Source organism: Micrasema longulum, unplaced genomic scaffold (genome assembly GCF_059751315.1).
Source record: "Micrasema longulum isolate JH-2025_06_02 unplaced genomic scaffold, ASM5975131v1 h1tg002243l, whole genome shotgun sequence".
NCBI lineage: Eukaryota > Metazoa > Arthropoda > Insecta > Trichoptera > Brachycentridae > Micrasema > Micrasema longulum.
Genome location: NW_028279402.1, coordinates 24,298 through 45,944, shown reverse-complemented (window position 1 = coordinate 45,944; position 21,647 = coordinate 24,298). Strand labels below are relative to the sequence as shown.

The 21,647-nt window shown below is 31.7% G+C and overlaps 1 protein-coding gene across 4 annotated transcripts; it reads right to left on the bottom strand.

Moving 5' to 3' along the window:
- Window positions 1-636: 636 nt before the first annotated feature.
- Window positions 637-21,231, bottom strand: f (espin protein forked). Of its 4 annotated transcripts, none has more exons than XM_088239728.1 (4): window positions 20,984-21,231; window positions 10,250-10,812; window positions 3,706-3,905; window positions 637-2,612 (listed from the first exon to the last, which is right to left on the bottom strand). In XM_088239728.1, the coding sequence occupies exons 2-4, from the start codon at window positions 10,619-10,621 to the stop codon at window positions 2,210-2,212; spliced, it is 975 nt and encodes a 324-aa protein (XP_088095854.1). In that variant the 5' UTR covers window positions 10,622-10,812; window positions 20,984-21,231; the 3' UTR covers window positions 637-2,209. The 4 variants fall into 4 exon arrangements, with proteins under 4 accessions (XP_088095854.1, XP_088095855.1, XP_088095856.1 ...); XM_088239729.1 differs by having other exon boundaries at window positions 20,943-21,210; XM_088239730.1 differs by having other exon boundaries at window positions 3,706-3,902; window positions 20,984-21,113.
- Between the last annotated feature and the right edge of the window lie 416 nt (window positions 21,232-21,647).

The window sequence follows — 21,647 nt, the reverse complement described above, 5'->3', positions numbered from 1 at the left end:
AGGGAAATATTCTTAAATCTTTTAATGTATAGTCAATAGAAATTCTAATAATGATTATCTACATTTATTTTTATGGGTGGCAGAATAAAAATACTTCTTAATTTAGTTTTTTATTTATTCATCAACATGTCAAAAATATTCAAAGTGGGTTATTTACTTAGTGCCTATAACATTTTGAAATATATATTACATGTTTTTATTCATTAGCTCAAATGTACTTGAACACAAAGAAAATAATAAAGCACTCTCATTCACATATAAAAACCAACCCCATAATTATAATGGATCTCTGAAACATGTCATTAGGACTTAACCAAATTGTAAACTTAAGTTTTACTAACATGTGGAGATCAATTCATGATTGAAGGGCAGGTTGGTCATCACAACTACTACTGAATTATCATTTCCACAAACATATTAAAGGTTTTCGTTCTTTTATTAGAAGCACTTATTTTCAGACCGATATTTGCCACATTACAAAACATAATAGATTATAATTACATATATTTCAGTGTATGTAAAGATTGAAAGAGAAACTTAAATATGAAGATATAATCCATAAATACTTTTTTTTAATAGGAAATAAATATTTGGGTCCTTATGATTTACCCAAATATTTCCCATTTTTGAGGGCCATTTTCAACGAGTTCTAAATAAGTCACTTCTAAAAATGGGAATCAAGCTGGGGTGGAGTAGGATTTGAACCGCGGACCTATGATCCGTGAGTACAAGACACTAACCACGGGACCAAAACCCAATTCTTTATATTTGAAAGTTTTATTTTAATGTAAATGCAACGAGTATGAGATTTAAAAAAATAATATTAAAGTTATGTCTTGCCAGCTGCTACAAATGTTATTTTCAAACATACAAACTTTGAATTATAGGATATATGTACAAATGTTATAAATAATATACTAATTGTAGTAATTAACTATCATGTAAAAAATCTTCCATTGTTACCGATGTACACTTGCATTCTATCATACTATAGCTAGCATTTTACTATTTATGTAACTTTAGACATAATATTAAATTTACTTATATCAAACTTATAATCTAATATTGCAGCAGATATTGGTTAATATTCTTACACTTAGGACTTTCATAGTATATTTTACATCAAAGGAATTACGCTTCATCACAAACATTAGAATTAATATTTTGGATCATCAGCTCATGATGGTCAGATATTTGCAATGTTTAAACTCATTTATATCAGCATAGTAATACAGTATTAATTACATACATGAATAAGCAAAATTAATATGAAAAATGTTAAAACATAAAAAATAACTAAAATGTATGGTTAGTTAAACTTTGTTTGATTTAAAATAGAAACATGTTTAAAAAAATATTTTAGAAATATTCATTTGTTATTAAAAATAGTTAGATTACATCTTTGTATGGGATTGATGTAAATTCCAAAATTCAAATACTGATTTATGGTATTCTAATGATGTTTTGAATAACACACATCCATATTATCGCTCTTAGATTTGTTAAAAATATAAATATATTTTTCGCCAACTATGTAAATTGTTTAGACTATAAATACCTAGTAATTTTTGTTAATATTTTTAAAGTAATTCTTATTGTTACATTGAAAATATTTATAGATTTTTTATGTTTGATGAATTGAAATTTCCTAAGTTATATTTTTTAAAGTATTCAGTGTTTTATTAACTTTTAGATAAGTAAGAGTTAACTAAAATTTCCGTTGAAATTGTTCATTACATGGGTAATATTATATTCATCCATTCATAAAAAACATTCCATTAATTGATATTGACCCTAAAAAGTACTCTCAGATCTACTGTTGTAAAATAGATAATAATTGGTAAAACTCAAATTGAATCAATATTTTATATTGTGAGTACATGAGTGTTGTGCTTTTTTAGTGCTAAAATTGTTAGCATTGCATGCATATTAAAATTAATTCATTTAATGAGTAGACAATTCTATAATTTTGATTACCTATCACATTAAAAGTATAAAATGAGTAAGAACATTTTAGTTCAGTTCACACTATATGAGAATTAAACATATATTATTCATTTTTCAGTATGCAATGTAAGTTATACATTAAAGTAATTTTGGATATTGGCAGGTATTTAATGTAAAGGCCTCTGCATATTGCATATTACAATATACATAGATCAGTAGTATCTAGATAAAACATAAAAAAGAGAACTTCAATTATGCCTTGTCAATCCAGCAAATTTAATTTGCTGTTTGTTTTTCTTAATTGTGCTCTCCATGGAATAATTTGAATCTCATCGTCTGAATCGTCATTCTTTTTTCCATTAGTTATTGTTTTACTATTTCCGTTCATTCCAACTCCGTTGGTCTTAGCATCTTCATTTGATTTTGCTTCACCATTTAATTTAATATCTCCATTAGTTTTGGAGTGGCCGTTGTGAAACTCGTGGTTTTCTTTATCTCCGAAGTAATGTCCATTTCTGTCTTCTGTGTCCACGGCTAGATTTATATTGTCAATAGAAACTGCACGCTGGTGGGGAGAATAGACAGAGTGGTTTCTCCAGCAGTTGTCGGTATCATGGAATCCATTCCGCGGTTCATCTACTACGCGAGGGGTGTATATGGTAGATCTGTGAAAGAATAACCTTATTTTAAAACCCACTTCAATGCTTTTATAAAATTGTTATTTATCATTTATATTTTGAATAAATACGCTACACACAATAAAATGTTAAATGTAAAAATTATAATAAAAGTTGCCTTTTCCCTGAATAGCCAGTAAGCATTTGTAGCTCAAACCCTAGGGCCTGAATGTATAGACTGCCCACACAATGGGTGATTAATTGAAAACAGTTTACAAAGACATTCAAGTTTGTTCGTGGAAAGCCTTGTATTTTATGTACGTAGGTACTTGATTTTACTGTTTCCTTTATTATTTCTTGACTTGTACATATCTTATTAACTTGTTATATAGTTGTTTGGAAGATATTTTTACACAGAAGTAAACCCCCTGTACCTGCTCTGTATGAAAAAGGTATTAATAAATAATTGAGATAAGAGAACTAAATAAAGTACATTCACGGAGACTGCTCTGTTGTACACGTGCAAATTACGAGCCCACTGCGTTATGTCACGTGATTAGCCCATTTCACTATTGTCATTTCACATTTTCATTAAAAGTACCTACTTATTTACTAATTTTTATTATTTTTTTTTAACAATAATTTGTTGATACCATTTTTTAAAAGTATATGTAAATGTATTTATTTTTTTGTTTAAATTCTTTACAAGTTATTTACAATTTGCTTTTTAATTCAATTACTTTTCTTATGGCCAATTTTTTTTTTTTTTTTCTTTTTTACTATGTAAAGTTTCACTTTTTATTTTGCATGGCAGTATGCTTTTTATTGTTTCTACATGTATACAAAAAAGCGTTGTTTATCTTTTAAATTTTTACTGACTATGTTTGTACTTACCTGTATATTTTTTGTAAATGCCCCTTGGGCGTATTGTAAAATTAAATAAATAAATAATTATCATGTGTCATTATTCTTATACTTTCCAACAATGGTGATTGAACGCATCGAAGTAACCAAAATCAATCTTCTTATTTTCAAGAGAATAAATTGTGATTTTCCAGAGCTCCATTCAATAGCCTTGTACATGACATACAAGGCTACTAACTACAGGCGTCTCAAGAGTATAAAAATAAGAATAACTCACTTAATCTTGTTGTCAGCTTCTTCCTTTTTGGCCATCAGCTGCCTCTTCCAGGCTGGAATGGCCTGCAGACGGCGCTGCTCTGCTTCCTTGGCTAGCCTTTCCTCCAGGTCCTTACGTGCCCTCTCCGCCGCCTTCTTGGCCAGCATCTGTCGCTTCCACGCAGGGATGACGTTGCCGGTTGGGTCCCGCTCGGGAATCTGCTTGGTGCGTTAAGTGGGTTTACATGTTTAATAAAACTCAAAAATAATCAGATGATGAAGTGATGGGAATAGTATGCAATCTCATAATATAATCAAAAATAAATTTGTTTTTTCTTTTCTATGATTTACAAAAACATTTTTTTTTCATTTTGGGCAATATTCTTTTATTCATATATAATTGTTTTTGTGCGTAAATGGGAAACAAGTTGTAGTAGAGCGGGATTCGAACATCAGACCTCCTGATCTGGAGTATGCGACATTTCCCTCGTGAGCACTACCCGATCCCGTGATCGCTACCACCTCTCTCGTTGGTTAGTTTAGGTGATCACCTTGAATAACATTTACCATTCTCTTAATGTTTGAATAACTATATTAAATGCAAATAAATCCTGCCTTTTGTGTACATTCATTGGGACCAACTCATAACATTGTTTTTTAAAATTTGGATCGAGGTCATAACAACCGATCGCGAGGAATGCCTTTCAATCTGGTTTGTAAAACGTAAATCACAATTGGTTGGATTTTAAAGTTTACTGCCAGCAGATCCTCTCAAACTTTCTAATTACACTATGGAAGAATTTGAAGATCTGGTAATCTATCTATATTTATAAAAGGCAATGTTTGTATGTGTGTCCTTGATAAACTGAATAACTACTGGACCGATTTACGTGCCGTTTTTTGGGTAATGACGAGCTGTGGTCTGGGCATGTTTGTAGCTCTTAAAATATTAAATTTGCCAAGCAGAAAAAAGTTAGGAGCATAAATATTTTATTCATAATGCCGAGAATGCACATACTAAGAAATCGGAACAATTTTGTACAAAAAAAAATTGTTTTTGAATTTTTACAAACAACATTTCTTTTGTACGGCTCCCAATCAGATTATTTCCTTAAATTCCCTATATTTTTAACAAATTTATTTCTTTGTACCGACTGGATTTTTGGTAATGTTAAATAATATTTTTTTGACAATCGCAATCCTACATAAATTGCACCCCTGTTGGTAGAAGAGCAGAGTTTGACATAAGCCAAAATAATTATACATTTAAAAAATAGTTATTTAAAGTTTTGGAATTTAATCATAAACAAGTACCTACATAGGTACCTACTTACCAATAAAAAGTTGCATAATCTTTTTTACGTTTATCCGAAAGGTTTTTTTGCGCTTTCACGACACAATCAGGCATTTTGGTTTCGAATTAAATATCAAACTCACGTGAAACTTTGGCTAGTGGTAAACGACCAGATGCGCGTTGGGCATAAGTTTAGTGTCATAATTTTAGAGGGCTTAAGGTGCTTCTATGTGTTTTTATAGGTCGATGGTTTTACTTTATTTGATTATTTTAACCTATTTCTATAGTTACGTAAAAGTTTTATAAAGTAAAGTTTTGTCAGTATAATGAATAATGTTTCATTTTAAGAGGAAACGCGGTCTGAATTTTCTTCATACAAACGATCCGGCCATTTATATTTTTACCGGTGTAAAATAATCTACCTACTTTAATGGCGTGTGTCTAGATGTCACCGTTTATCATGGCTTCGCGTGTGACGTATCATGCAAAGTTAACAGAACTACAACTAACATACTTAGTTCAATAAACAGTAAATAAAATTACAGCATTCACAACAAATAAATACATATTGTTTATGGCGCAGTGATAACCGCGAAATGTGCACTTAACGTCAATTAAAACGGCGTTCTACTTTTCACTGAAAATTGTAAAACGTCGTGTATCGTTTTATTTTATACTAACGTTTACAAACATATTGAATACGGAGCATGTGCATTTATATGTATTTAAATATATACCATTTTATTTATGGGGCATATCAACAGTAATACATTTGAAAAAATAGAACAAACAAAATATACAGAGAACAAAACTGACAGATATCCACAAAAATATTTTGCTCTACTTGTAGATGTAGATGTTGCATTTTCTTTTACGTTACATTTATAATTTTATTTAATTACAACCCTTCAAAATGGAATGCAGAAAATATACAAGACCTTCAAGAACTGCTTGATAAGATTAACTCCGTCGGTGAACGTTTTGGTTTAAATATTAATAGAAACAAAACTAAACTTATGGTTTTTAGCTAAGAGAGTCATTTAAATGTAAATCTCCAACTCAAAGGTATCAATATTGAGAGAGTAAAACAGTTTAGGTATTTAGGCAGTATCATCACATAAAATCTAGACCCCGGCATTGAAATAAAATGCAGAATAGAAGCAGCCCGAACAGGATTTAACAAAATGAAAAATCTTATTTGTGACGATAATATAAACCTTAAGCTGAGACAACGAATGGTCAAATGTTATATATGGTCTGGTCTGTCTTACTGTACGGTGTAGAGGCGTGGACTCTAAAAGTGAATATTATAAACCGCCTTGAAGCATTTGAAATGTGGATCCACCGTAGAATGTTAAGAAAATCTTGGACCGATATGTTAACCAACAATGAAGTATTACGTAGAGCCAATACTAATAAAGAACTATTCACCACTGTTAAGCTCCGTAAGATTTCATATTTTGGCCATGTGTTGAGAGGTGATAAATATGCCAAACTTCAGCTTGTCACGAAGGGGAAGATCGAGGGACGTAGAGGGGTCGGAAGAAAACAGCTTTCCTGGCTTCGAAACATCCGAGCATGGACCAGGATTAGAACTGTGGAGGAGCTGTTTCGCACTGCTCAGGATAGGGAAGTTTTCTCCCAAGTGATCGTCAACGTCGGGGAGACCCGACATGACACGTGAAAAAGAAGATAAAAATGGAATGCCAAATAGACGAAAGTGAACATTTTCGACACCTCCTTCAGTGCGCGTTCTATCGAGGGAATAAAGCTGCCAAAACTGCTCGCGATATGTGCGCAGTGTATGGTAAAGATGCCATGTGTTATTGACTAATTTGTTCTAAAATAATGAAGGGGAACACATTATTGACTAATTTGTCGTACTTCATTTAGAAAATAACTGGTACAGCATATGTTGACACCAGTATATCATCAATCATATGGATAATTTAAATAGCGCAATTTTTGTGAAAATGACTTCAAAGGCGCTTTAAAATGTATATTCCGACACGTCTTGCAGTTACAGAGCGCATGGATGGTATGAAACCTAACCCCCCTTTACATTATTGAATCGTTGACTATTTAGTGTTTTTTTAATCGTTTACAAACAAATGCTGAAAATACTTTTGACGAAATTGGCGAAAAAAAAACAGTTCAAAATTATTAATAATATCTACATTGTATTATCGCATCTCTTAATAAGGAGAATCAGTGCTACGGGAAATTGGATATGAAAAATGTGTTCTTACGCGCGGTAAAAATTATAGCATTAAATTGGATGGCAAAGTTTCATGAAAATGTACGAAGAAAATAATAAAAAATATTTTTATTAAATCAAACTACTTTGAACGACGTCACAAGTTTACATAAATCAACCAATGATAAAAAAGTTGTGGATGATTTCCGGTTTGCGGTCATTCAACGGACCAATGGGCAGAACTGACCGAGGAGCGGAAGAAAAATTGAGACGTCACACACGCAGTAATTTTATAAACACAAAACTTTAAAAAAGCATAGCGCTGATAAGTTACAAAATTAAAAAAAAAAAATTATAGTCTACTAACAAATAGTTATATTTAAAAAAACATTAAACTTAATAATGAGGACAATGGTATATAAAAAAGAACATTAATTGTGCAGCGAAGCTTCTTTAAAACGTATGAAAAAATAAAATAAAAATGTTTAAATTAAAACGAACTACTTTAAACGACGCCGACGTCACTAGTTCTTCCGATTCAACAGATGATAGTGTTGTGATAAATTTCCGGTTTACGGTTACTGGGACAAGTAAAATTCAATTATTCCGACTCGTAGATTGAGAAACAATGAAGTACTGTTCATCGATCAGCATAGAACAAACTATGGCCTGAATTCTCCAATGACCCGTCTTTGTTGTATTGTTAACTCAAGACAAGATCTGGACTTTTTTGGTTTAAGTTTACAACGATTTAAACGAGCACTAAATAAATAGTCCAGATCTTGTCTCGATGTCCCTTATGTTTGTCAATGCTTCTTTCTTTTTTTAAACGGTTTTAATTATTCTTTTATGGTAATATTTAAACCTTATAAATTGTATACATGGACAATGTCCGTTAATAAATAAATAAATGTCTTTACTTTCATATTCCTTATCGAAAATGTTCTACATCGCGGTTGTAGTATCACATTTATTTACAGTTATATTAAAAATTTGTCTACCTGAACTTTATGGTCTTCAAATAAAGATTTGTTGTTCTCAAAATACAAAACACTTTTGTAAATTCAAAGGTAGGTCAATAATATGTTAAGTTTGCCCCAATGCTTGTAGACAAAGACTGGATATAAGCCCCTAAGGTGTTATATAGATTGACATATACAAGAGAGATGGAGAACATTTATGGAAGTCTAGGCATTTACAGTGCTCATGAAGTATAAACAATAAAAAATGCCTTGTAAGTGAAATAATTCAGTCAGATGAATCTCACTCACATCAAAATAGGTTTCGGCTATTCAACTTTACAGTAATCAACAGATGGAAGAAATAAAGAATTAAAAATATTCAAACGAAACTGAACGAACCGGGTTGTGGTTCCGTGGTAGTATTGTGGACTCACGGACCAAAGGTCCCAGGTTCAAATCAGATTTATATATTTTCCGCACAAGTTATTTACGACTTTTTGGAAATGGTATGAAAATTTAAGTATTTGAGTAAATAATAAGAATAATAAGTAAAATAAAGTACAAAATGTATTAAGAGGAAACGCAGTGTGGCGTTTCTTTATACAAACATATTCCCGTATTTTTTCCCTAGATTATTGCGCTTTAGCAGTAATTATTTAACACACTGCAGATATTTGTCCTTGGTGTATCTCAATAGCTTTCTTTTTTTTTGTTAATTGTATAACGGAAACTAGGACCATCTAAAAACCCTCAAAAGCGTATGGTATACAAATATAGTAACTGTTTTTAAAAAATGGAAAAGATTCCGACAAAGAAAATATTATTCCGATCTTCTTTCTCAAAAAATAAACCAAAATCGGTTTGGCTTTGGGTGCGAAAAACGGAACAACGAAACGCCGATTTCGTCGAATTTGCGAAAGAGTGGCAGAAAAACACTATTCTGATACCGATTCATCAAAATTCTCTGACACCGCGTATCCTCTTAAGTAGGCTTTTTTAGTTGTACAAAAATTACTTTTATTTAATGTCAATAATTTTCTTTCAAGCTTTACTTTTTAAACGAAAAGGCTTTTATACGTAAATATATTATGCATGTATGCAATTACATTTTAAACAAAATGGCGTCACACGTCATAAACTTTTCCGGAACAATTGGCTCAACGCGATATCTAAAACGCCTTCACACCGAGTTAACTTCACTTTGGGTATAATTCTTTCTTTGACAAGTAAAACTACACCGATTAAAAACACGCACTCGTAAAAATACGAGAAAGCTTTTATACTGGAATAAAAGCAATCTTGATGAATTTTAGAAGCCGTCTATAAGAATTCTTAATTTAAGATAATCTACGGATAAATATTTTTCATCAATGGCGAAGAGCACATCTCTGTAATGAGTTATTTAAATTACATTTTCGGCATCTATATGAATGAATCCTACAGTTATATGAAGAAAATATTTACAAGAAACTGATTGAAACACGTGTAGCAAAGGCAAACAATAACAATAAAATAGTGGTATACAGCATACACATAAGACATCGGACTAAGCTATGCCAATCATTCTTCATCCCACACTATGTTTAGTGACGAAGAGATCTCCGAAAAGCGGGAAGATCTATCCCAAAGAACTCCAAGTTATGCAACGAGTGAACTGATATACACATTCTGGATTATGATACCCATTTATGAGCGAAAGTGTATTAATTTGTGAAGATAGATACATTTTAACAGACTATTAATATGTTTATAAATTTCTTTTTAAAAAATACTAAATTTCGTGGACTAAGGATCATAAGTCCGAGATTCAACTTTGAGATTAGAGTTCAAACCCAAGAGGCCCTGATGGTGGATATGATCCTGAATTGGTACGCAAAGTGCCGCGCAAATCGATCAGGTGTTTAGTCTAATGTCTAAAACTTTAAGTACCGGTCGAACGATTTTAACAAATATTAGATCGACGTTGCTAGGATTTTACCTTGGAGTAGCCATCGAGTCTCAAACACTTGTCCCGCATAGGATTCTAATTTTATTGAACACTCAGAATGTGTTCTTTGTTCTCTTGAACACAAGCGAGTCAATCGACATAATTAAATAATGCAAATCCGCTCACCTTTTCCACGAAGTTATTGGCGGTGAACTGCTTGGTAAACTCGGAGTATACTTCTTTATCAACCATGTTCTCCATCTTCGCTCTTTCCACCTTCATCTTCTTGATCCCGGTGATGTCTTTCGACATCTTGAGTTCCGCTATCAGGTCGGTCTTCTGCGCTTGGAAGGGTTCTGTTGCCAGGCACTGCATACTGGCACTTCTCGCCGGGGCGGAGAGTGTTTTGGAAGCTGGCATTCTGTCGGTTCGCCTCAGCCTGACGCTGTGCAGGTCCCGAAGGCTGATGGCCGACAGCGGTTGGTGGCGCTCTTCCGGTGGCGGTGGGGGTGGGGGTGGCGGGGGCGGACCCTCGCTACAGCAGCGCTCGGTCACCATGTAGGAGTCTTCGGAGGAATGCTTGGACGAGGCGGACGAGCGCCGGTCGCCGATAGAGCGCAGGTACTCCGAGGGCTTGATGAGGCGGTTGGAGTCTCCTGACTGCGGGAAGCTGGGAGGAACGAAGGGCAGAACCAGCTGCTTGTTCACTAGGTTAGGAGTACCAGAGCGGGCCCGCTCCGTATAAGTTTCTGAAACAAGACAATACGTTGTTTTAACATCTACATGCTTATATTCTCCATTAAGGTACTAATCCTTTTCTCTTAATTATTACTATTATTTTAACCTTTAACGATTTGTTAGTCAAATGGAACAAGGGATCATCTGCATTTTTTACGGTTTAGTTTGCATCTATAAAAGTCTTAAAAAAATATAATCTACAATTCACTATGTTTAAAAAAAATAAAAATTGAATATGTAACACTCAAAATTGTTGCAGACAAACCATGGATAGATAGATGCCTTTCTTCCATCAAAACATGTTTTTCAATGAAATACACTTTTTTTCCATTTAACCTTTTCTGTTCGTTTTTTAAAATATTATTTACATATTTTAGATCGTAATTTCAATGGGTACTTTAATTTGTTTTTTTGATAGATTTAAATTTTAGATTTATTTTTACTTGTTATATTGTTTAGGTTGCATTTACCCTCCCCCCTCCCCACATTTCATAAGTTTCGAAATCGGAATGTATGTGTATAGTCTTTAATTTGATTGTTTTTTTTACTTTCTTTTTACAATTAAAAAAAAAAAAACATTTTATTGGTTCGATGAGTTTTTTATTTCTTCTTAATACCCTTTTTTATTCAATGTCAATCATCAATATCAATATCAAATGAATGTTTATTTTCTATTAAATGATTGGCAAATTTTGAATAATCTTTATTATTAGACCATGATCGTATGTGCTCTTCTATGTGTGTTTTAAAGTGTTCCTTTGATTTAAAAAATAATTCATATTGCACCGAAAGGCTATAAGCTTGACAAACTAGAAATTCTCGAAATTAATAGATTAAAAAATAAACCCGACGTAGAATTACTTAATGAACAGATAACACACGTGCGTTTTCTAGTACTTTACCCATTTTTTAATATATTTTATATATATAAATATATATTTGTACCCCTGTATTTAGTAGCCTTACGTGTCATGTACAAGGCTAAGGTACTCGGGAAAAAAAAAGTTTTTTTTTTGTCTTGGAAATGGGATGTTCGATCACTGATTTTGGTTTATTACCTTTATTAGTCCAATCACCATTGTTGCAAAGTTCAAGAACAATGGCGCGTGATAACTACTTTTAACTACAGTGTGGATATCTGTTAAGGATATTCCATCTTTCCTGCATTCTGCTTCAAGATTATGGCGTTGCAAACTGAAAAATGGGTACTGAAATAACAGATGTTCTATACTCTGTGAAGAAATATCATCGCATGGACAATAGTCATCATTCCTTAATTTAAACCTATATAGATAACTTCTCATAGCTCCGTGTCCGGTAAAAATTTGGGTCGTTTCGAAAGTACTTTGGTGATGATGACGGAAGTTTGCTGCATCAGCCAGCGTTGGGAAAAACATTTTAGTGATTTACTTTACCCATTGTAATATATTTTTACTCGTGACTTTTAACCCTTTGTGTTTCAGAAATCATAATTGACAAAAATCACACTTACGAAAGATGGGGCACTAAAAATAAAATACTTAAACTTATTAAAATAGCATTATATCGACTCATTAGTTAAACCGAAAAAAAAATGATAATTATCCTTAAGACGAAAATAACTTTATTTAATTTACTTTCATATGATTTTGAATTATCTATCCTTACCTCTATTTTGTATAAATACATTAAACTCCTAAATAAAGATACCAGTCTCGAAGATGTCGCAAAAGCGATGAAACCGGTCACTGGGTATTCCAAATTTGTGAATGAAAGTATCACTTGTCTATTATTTATATAATTACAATGAACTTCCATCAAGAATTTTCACTTACAAACTTAAATGTTTTATGTTTTAGTTGACTGGAAAATATTGCTTTTAATACATCAGTCAAAATGCATTAAGTTTTATGCTGAAAGTTCAAATAAAAAAACGTGGATTTCAGTGGTCAAATTGTTAATATTTTAATAAAATTATATTTTGTAGTTTTACAAATAATTTTCATGAAAGTGAAATGACTGGTTATAGCGTTTACCGTTACTAATTTATTTATTTACTATTGTTTTGGTTTTTTACTTTATTATATTTATTTATTTATATAAATTCTGTTCTTTTTCATAATAAAAATACAATTAAACACGTGCATAATCCCAACACGTAAAAAAACTACGCAAAAATACAGCACAACATAAAAACTTTCTCTGTATTTTTTGTATTATGTATAACATGTACATTTTCCTAATCATAATAGCTTAGAATATAGAAGATAAGTTTGTTATTATGATTATTTTGTGTATTTTTGCGATAAGTTGTTTATTTATGATGTATCGTAATGTTTTATTCTCCAATTGTAAATAATATTACAGTTTATAAATACGTATGTATATTAAAATTGATTTCTGCATGTCTCTTAATGAGATTTCTCCAAAATCTCCCTAGAAATATTGCATGAAATTATATATATGTTTTCAATTTCAACCAAAAAAGGTTACAGGGCCTAATTAATGAAGATATTTTATTGCCTTTATCATGATTTGTGAAGATTATATGCTTTTTTCTCATGAATTGACTTATAGAATTTAATATTTTAATTGTTTTTTTTTTTTTTTAATTGGTGGATACTCTCTAAATCTCAAATGAAATCAATATCTCTGCTAAAACCCGTTCAATAAAATTAAATCGATCTTGTAGAAAACTTATTTTGTGTTACTTTCACTAAATGTTGATATGATCACGTAATTAAAAGTTGTTAAAATTATGCGTATGCGTATACGTAGAAACGTATTTCATTTTAAAATTTAAAATGCATTGTTTAAAAGAATAATGAATCATCTTCAGAATATGCGAGTACAATAATATGTTCTGAAAATGTGTCTGTTGACCCTTATACAATGCAGTTTATATTATCACTTGATAATGAGTGCACTTAAAAAATGCGTGTATACGGTTTTTTTAAACATTTAAATTTTTGAAATAATTTTTTGCTTGTCGTCGGTTAGGTTTATAACCATGTTAGAAAAATGAAAAAGACATTGTAGTGGATGTTAAATAAGGTGTTATTTATATTTTTTTACGTGATTCCACAACAATGCGAGAAAAATTATGCAAAAATAGAACTTGCAATATTTGTTTAGAAATTAGATCATATCGATACTAGCATTCACTGGGAAAATGGAACAAAGAGCGAAGAAAAGAGGAGAGACTAAGGAAGAGATTGGAGATGTTTCTTCAGGACAGAGCTATTGAAGAAATATCTTGATCGGGTTGTGGTCCTACGGCTAATGTCTCGGACTCACGGACCAAAGTTCCGTGGTTCGAATCCCACTTTACCCCAACTTAATTCCATTTTCTAATAGTGAGTTATTTACAACTCTTTGAAAATGGCCCTCAAAATTAAATATTTGGGTAAATCATAAGAACGCCAATATTTCTTTTTTTTTTTTTTAAATAAAAAATCTATGATAGTGGATGAGAGATGATTCCAGAGCTGAGCTGCATGGACACCATATGATTTAGAGGAGGAATTTTTAATGGAAATTGAGAGGATTGGCGGTATTAGAGATATTTAATAAATATGTATTGAAATAATTTTTTTCTATTACTCTCTCACAGATACGTATTATTATTATTATTGTTGTGTATTATTATTAGTAATATTGTTGTGTTTCTGGTCCTATAAAATATTTGTGATATATTACTCATGTGTCGGTGTCAACTAATTGCTCGTCCCAACTCAACACAGGACTTTTAGTCCCATGGAGTAGGGAATTTTGTCTCAAATAATGTGTAATAAAATGTATTTAAGTGAATAAATAAATATGTAAATCAATAGATTCTCAATATTATACAAAATAGACAACCGGACGTCGGGCTGATTATACCTAAAAAAAATCGACAAAATCGAGGTTTCGTTGCCCATTTTTCGCATCCCTAAACTGAATTGATTTTAACAAGTTACAACAGGGATAGAGAATAAATTAAAAAAGGGCATATGGAAGTCTAGGCATTTACAGGACTTGTGATCTGTCATTGGTTGGTTTAAGTGGCCACTTTACATATTGTATAACATTCACCATTTTGCCTAAGGTTAAACATTCATGTTTTTTCAATTCTTCTATTTGAATATTTTATTGTAACTTGTTAATCTTAATGACTCCCGAGGGGGTGAAATCCAAATAATCAAAAAAGCAAAACTAACAATATATATCTAGTGCGTAAAAAATCGCCACTCTCCGTTATCCAAGGAGAGAATACGTGTGTATGCAGAAAAGTCTGATCGCCTTTCCCCTGAAGAGGGATGCTATGAGAATAAAAACGAAGGGGTAGAGATTGAACTGATAAGCGTGCGATTAAAAAAAAAAGTGTACCCTTTGCACTTTAAGATGCAAATAATGTTAATATGATAGCACTTCATATATACAGAATATAGTATAGAATTAAGAATAGTCCAGAAACCGCATACGCAAATGCAACACGTTTTGACCCATTAGTTTCTTTGTAGACGTCGCTCAGTACGCAACTCATGATTTGAATTCAACCTTGCCGTGTTGTGTCCTTTTAAAGTGTTAAAATACTGCTAGGATCTTAAAGGAACAGGATGCAATCACATTTCATGCATAATTAGTAAATTAATGTGTATATAACAAATGCATTACTTAAAAATTGAATTATTTTTCCATCTGTCAGATTGTCGAAGAAACAAAGTGGAAATTTCGTTAGTGTTGCCAGGGTAGTAAATTTTTTTATCCTACTTTGCTCATCTAATGAGAGAATTATTGAAAATTGGATGTCGGATTAAACAACTCTGTGGTGGACATTTGACCAACATTATCTTCAAAACATCAAATATTATTTAACATGATATAAAAATATCCGTCTTTGGTAAAATAAATTTTGTTTTATATTTCAAGTTTAATGTTCATTAATTCAATTACTCTTATTAAATGACCCTTTACTTATCTACTCTGTTGTGTCAATCAATATATCCGCGTGCACAATAAAATTTTAGAGAAATTAGCCAATTGCTTTTTTTTACTATATATTTGTGTTATGATTTTTATTCCTATCAAGCAACATTACGCTGCGACCTCACGAATGCGCGCGGCGAAAGTAGGACATAGTGGGGGAATTATTGGATACAGTCCGATGTATTCAAATATGATTCTACGCTCCGTCTGGACTATTCTTAATTCCATGGAATATATATTTATCATAAAGCGAATTTTGTGAAATAGCAACTGGTTCTATTTCAAAACTGACCAAAATGGACACCAAGTCATTGGAACAAAAGGCATAATAGTACTACACACGTGCGTTTCCAGAAACTATCTACCAGCCAGCGGGCCACATGGCGACGATATCTACCTACTGTCTACAAAAGCTTCTCTTCGGACATCTATCTCCCTTTGTTAACCATGGAGTTGAAACAGTGTTTGATTGATTACTTCTTGGCATGAACACTTGACCAATTTACTACAATACTCATTTTTTTATAAATTTATTGATATTGTTTTAACTTTGCTGGAATTCCTCTCGTCCATGCGCTTTGTAGCTGCACGATGATTGGTTATCTAGCTTTCATATATCAACATTAAAATACCTAAATTTTGTAAACGGGGTCTAGAATTCCAATCGTCTATGCGCTTAGTAGCTGCAAGGCGTGTTGTAATCTTACTCCTTTTTATTATTCACATTATATTTTTTTTTTAAAACACTAAATTTATTTGTCAATTTTTAAAATGTGTAAATGGGGGCTAAATTTCTAACTGTCTATGCGCTCTGTAGCTGCAAGACGTCCTGTAATCTAGCTCCTATCTGTTATAATTTTTGATTGATCTTAATTGAAAACGAGGAACTAGAATCCCAACCGTCCATGCGCTCTGTAGCTGCAAGACGTACTGGGATATTTATTAATTGTACAGCGCCCTTGAGGTGATTTTCACAAAAATAGCGCTTTATAAATTATCCAACTATATAAACGTAGGTGTCAAAACAAATGAAATATTATTTCCTATTTTAAAAACATTGTTTGGCTCCAGGGGACACATAAAAAACAAGATGATTATGTATGGAAAAGAGAAAAAAGAAAAGTTAAACTAGTCACATACATAAGTAAAACGACTGTTACTAAAAACCCGTTCAGAAGAGAATATCCAAACACGAGCAATCTTTGGCTATAACCAGTCTATTACACCTGACTATAATAGATGGAATCATGTTGGATGAAAATATAAAATAAGCACCAGTTATAAAGTATAATTATATGCTTTTAAAAAAGTAACGTCGAGATGTCTATTAAAGCACTAGATTTAAAAATTACAAAAAAAGTATTTTGTATTCATAAATAATTATTTGAAAATTTGCTGTACTTATTGTTTTTGTATTTTGGAAACAATTTACAGTTCATCTGAATGAAATCGGGATCTCACTGACAATTTATTGATAAAGTTTATGAAACACGTTTAGGTATATATTTTGATGTTATTAACAAATTACAACAGGGATGGAAAATACCTTGAAGAAAGGAATATGGAAGTCTAGACATTTCCAGGGCTTATGACCTGTCATTGACTGGTTTAAGTGACCACTTTACACACTGTGTAACATTCACCATTTTTCTAATGTTTGAACATCCATATTTCTTCCATTTGTTGATTTTAGTGAATTTAAAGAGCTGAAACCTTTATTGTTGTGAAGGGATTCATCCGACTGGATTATTTCACATACTAGGCAACGCCTGGAAACAATATTCCAATTTTTTTGTTTTTCATACTTCTTCTTGGACCATTTGGTTTTATTACAATATTTGAGTTTGTCCAAATGTTTGTAGACAAAAGACTGGATTTCACCCCCTCTATGCCCCTATCCCCAAACGCCTAGACTTCGATATTCCCCCATTTAAGGTATTCTCCATCCCCAGTTATTTATTAATCTCAATGACTCCCGAGAGAGTAAAATCCGGTCATTTGTCTACAAACATTTGGACAAACTCAAATATTTTTGTGTTTTGTTTATTCGATCAAATTAGTTCAATTTTAGTGAAATATATTTACGCCTCGTGGTCAGCTTGTTTGCCAACAATGCAAGAGATTTCAGATTCGATTCTGGATACGGACGACACGAAATATTTATAAAAAAAAATATTTACACATCAATATGTTATTGTCCCTGGACGGGCACCTGAAGTGTAATGATCTTCTTATCCCCGCTTTTTAATTTCAGTAATAACTGGATTAAATAAATCTTACTCATATACATTAAAATTAACAACCGGTATGAAAAGGTTAAAAGGTGAATATATAACAACAAAATATAAATAAACAAAAAACTTTTGTCAGAGTAATATGGATTATTAAACAAAAAACACGCTTATTTATTTACATATACAGTAAAACTCCGTTTATCCGAGCTCCAGTCATTAATCTGCATTACCAAATATCTAGATCGTTATGAGAAAATAAAAGATAAGTATTTAATTTTCATTTTCGAGTAATTGTTTAATTAACGTAGCTGGACATGTTTGAATAAGTTAAATGTAATTCCGATTCGCTAATTTAAAAATATAAAAAAATCTGCCACTCATTAATCTGGGTATTGAAGTTTTACTGTATTTAGATTATATTGATATAGGGATTGCGTATCTTTATCATTTTTGTTACGTGAAGGTAAGATGATCAGTCTTGCGCTTCAGGTACCAGTCCAGGGACCATAAAATATTATTTTATGAAAACACCCTTTTACCACAATATGATATACAATACAAAAAAATCTGCCGTACTTATATTTAAACACAAGACGTCACTTTCTGAGTTCGTGCACCCATCACCACCTGTATTCCTAGACAACAACAGTTTAATGGTAACTGCAAAAGTCAAATATCTAGGGCACATACTGACTGATAATTGTAAAGACGATCAGGACATAGAGAGACAGAGAAGAGCCATTAATGTCAGGGCCTCTATGCTAGCGAGACGCTTCTTTCAATGCAGTAACGAAGTGAAGAAAATCATATTTTTTCGTATTTGACGTCCATGTATACAGCGGAACTTTGGAACAACTATACGCAAGGAGCGTGTAATAAATTAAGGATCACGTATAAAAACTCATACCGACAATTATTCGGATTGCCTAGGTACTGCAGTGCCTCTTAAATGTTTACAGATGGACGAATAAACACCTTCGCTGCCCTGCTTCGCCAAAGAGCCTGGAGCCTATGGGAACGCCTAAAAAAGTCTAATAACGAAATTCTCCAAGCCACTGCGGAGTGGATCCAATCACCGTTGTTCAAGCGATGGCGCGATATGTTAAGACCACTATAAGTGCTGCAATATAAAATTTTATTTTATGTTTATATTTATGTTTATTGTTATATTTTTGTTTATATTTATATTTATGTTCATGTTTATATGTTCATATGGTAAAATTGGCTCTGCACTTTATAGCCATTTTACTGGAATAAAAATTTAAAAAAATAAATAAATAATAAATAAATAAATAATAAATCCACATTTCGTATCAACAATGTCGGAAATCAAACCCGAGACCTCTTGCGTGGTAGGCAAACGCGCTGACCATTACACCACGAAGCCGAATGATTTCACTCTACATAAAACGATTTCAGATCTAGTGATGAAATATTACTATTGAAAACATGAACTGGATAAAAAATTTGAAAGCATTGGACTCAAGTTTACACAAAGATGGATCTACATAATTATTAAAAAACTACAAAAACCCAATAAGTATTTAAACTTAAAGATTGTAACAATTTTAAAGATCTACCCTTCAATGGCATAATTATTTTTGTTTTATTTCTTTAGTTTCTACTCGCGGTTTCTACTGCTCTACAATAAATAAAATAATCAAAAAAGTTAATTATTATACGATGAAAGTTAATCCACCCTGTGTTTTTTATCGGACTGGGTTGTTTTTTACTGTGGTGTGAAAAAGGCCTAACTCTTTACCCATTTGCCACAATAGGAAAATAGCACATACGACCGATTAAAACATATGAAATGGATTTATAAAAATTTATTGTATTTTCAAAATAAATGTGGATATTGTGGAGAAATGTGGAGAAAGGTTTTCAAACACAATTTTTTAAATAAAATTGTTAGAAATATATCTTTATTAAAACGCGACACGTTTTGCCTTGACGTCAGGATTCGTGACGATGTTCTATTTTAATTTAAACGATCACAAACAAAATTCAAAATTTGACTGAATCATGACGTATGAACTGTTTTCGCGAGAGTTAAAGATTATAAATTTTAAAAGATTTTTTATGCTACTTATAACTACGAGTTTTTTATTTTATTATGGGGATATCACTTTTTTTACTCGACAGTACTTCATAGACCCTTATTAATTTAAAATCGAAAAAAAATAGATATTTTCCCATCATAGTATCATCAGCATCATAATTTCCTTTCCTCACCTAATGGTACATAGGGCACTTCATTGTTATACACATCGCAACGTATCTTGATCACCTTTTGTAAAAACCCTTTTTTTAAATAAATATTCATGTCAACCATGTCGGAAGTCCGACCCGAGATCTCTTGCATGCTAGGCAAATGCTCTGCCCACTACGCCACGAGGCCGATATAGTACACAGGTAAATAAACCCAAACAGGATATAAATTAACTAACTAATTAATAGATAAACTAACTGTATTACAAAATAAAGCCTTTAGAATCATTTTGAAAAAAAACAGATATACGAGGGTAAAGTCGATGGTAAATGAAATGAAATTATTAACATATAAACAAAGAATATTTTACAATACAATGATATTTGTTCATAAAATTATAAACTCTAATAAAAAAACAGAATTTTGGAAAAAAATTGATCGGAACCAGCATGAACACGATCACAATACAATTAAAAGAACAAAATTAGACTTCCATTTAGGAAAAAGGCAAAGTCACAAAATTCAATTTTATTTAAAGTAATTAAAAAGTATTACGAAATGGAAAAAAATATTTATGAAGAAAAAAACATATCAAAATTTAAAATAATGGTCAAGACATATGTGATAAACAATTTATAAATTAAATATATTTGCAATGTTATTATTAGAACACACATAACAATATGTATGATATGTGTGCCCTATTTTAAGATTTAAATAAAAAAAAAATAAAAAAAATAATAAATACCTTAATATTTATGGTACAAATTATATAATAATATGTACTACCTTGTCCTTTGGGTTTTATGTGGATTCGATATCCACCGATTGCCAATACCCAATCATTCGATGTTTTGATCAACAACTTTATGTACAACTGTTTTTAAATATTCTAACGCACTTGTCACTTTCACGGGACCACAAATAACATCCTAATTTGTTTTCAAACTTTCGTATCAGTTCGCGTTCTCGTACTTTTGAGTAGTGGCTGCGCGATTAATCTCGCGGGTGCTCTCTGAGCGAGCTATATCGAGAAACTAAAGAGATTGTATGGAGAATGATCTCCATACGTCGAGAGACCAATTAGAAATGGTGGGGAAAGCGGTGGATTGGTGCATATTCATGGTGCTACAGATGTATTCGCACTGAAAGATCGCAGCATGCGTTTAAAATAAGATGCAATTTAAGTGTTATTAAACGGGCGATTTATCAAAACACGAGAAAGCCTTATAAAAATTTAATTCAATTATAAGCATCTGTTTTTGACCGAATTGTATTTCATGAATTATACGCGAAATACAACAAAATGTGAATAAATATTATTTATTTTATTTTATTTTATTGAAATAAAAGGCAGTTAGTGCGTTTTACATATTAGTAACAAATACAGTTAAATATACATACATGTAAGTATAATTATAAGGTTCTGTATTTATTTATTTTTTATCTTAAA

Bases quoted from the DNA above. Each gene is read 5' to 3' on its own strand.
- f (XM_088239728.1), bottom strand. From the start codon at position 10,621: ATGGTGACCGAGCGCTGCTGTAGCGAGGGTCCGCCCCCGCCACCCCCA. The intron at 3,906-10,249 runs GTGAGCGGATTT...TAACGCACCAAG, and splicing joins CCAATAACTTCGTGGAAAAG to CAGATTCCCGAGCGGGACCC. The intron at 2,613-3,705 runs GTGAGTTATTCT...ATTCTTTCACAG, and splicing joins GAAGCTGACAACAAGATTAA to ATCTACCATATACACCCCTC.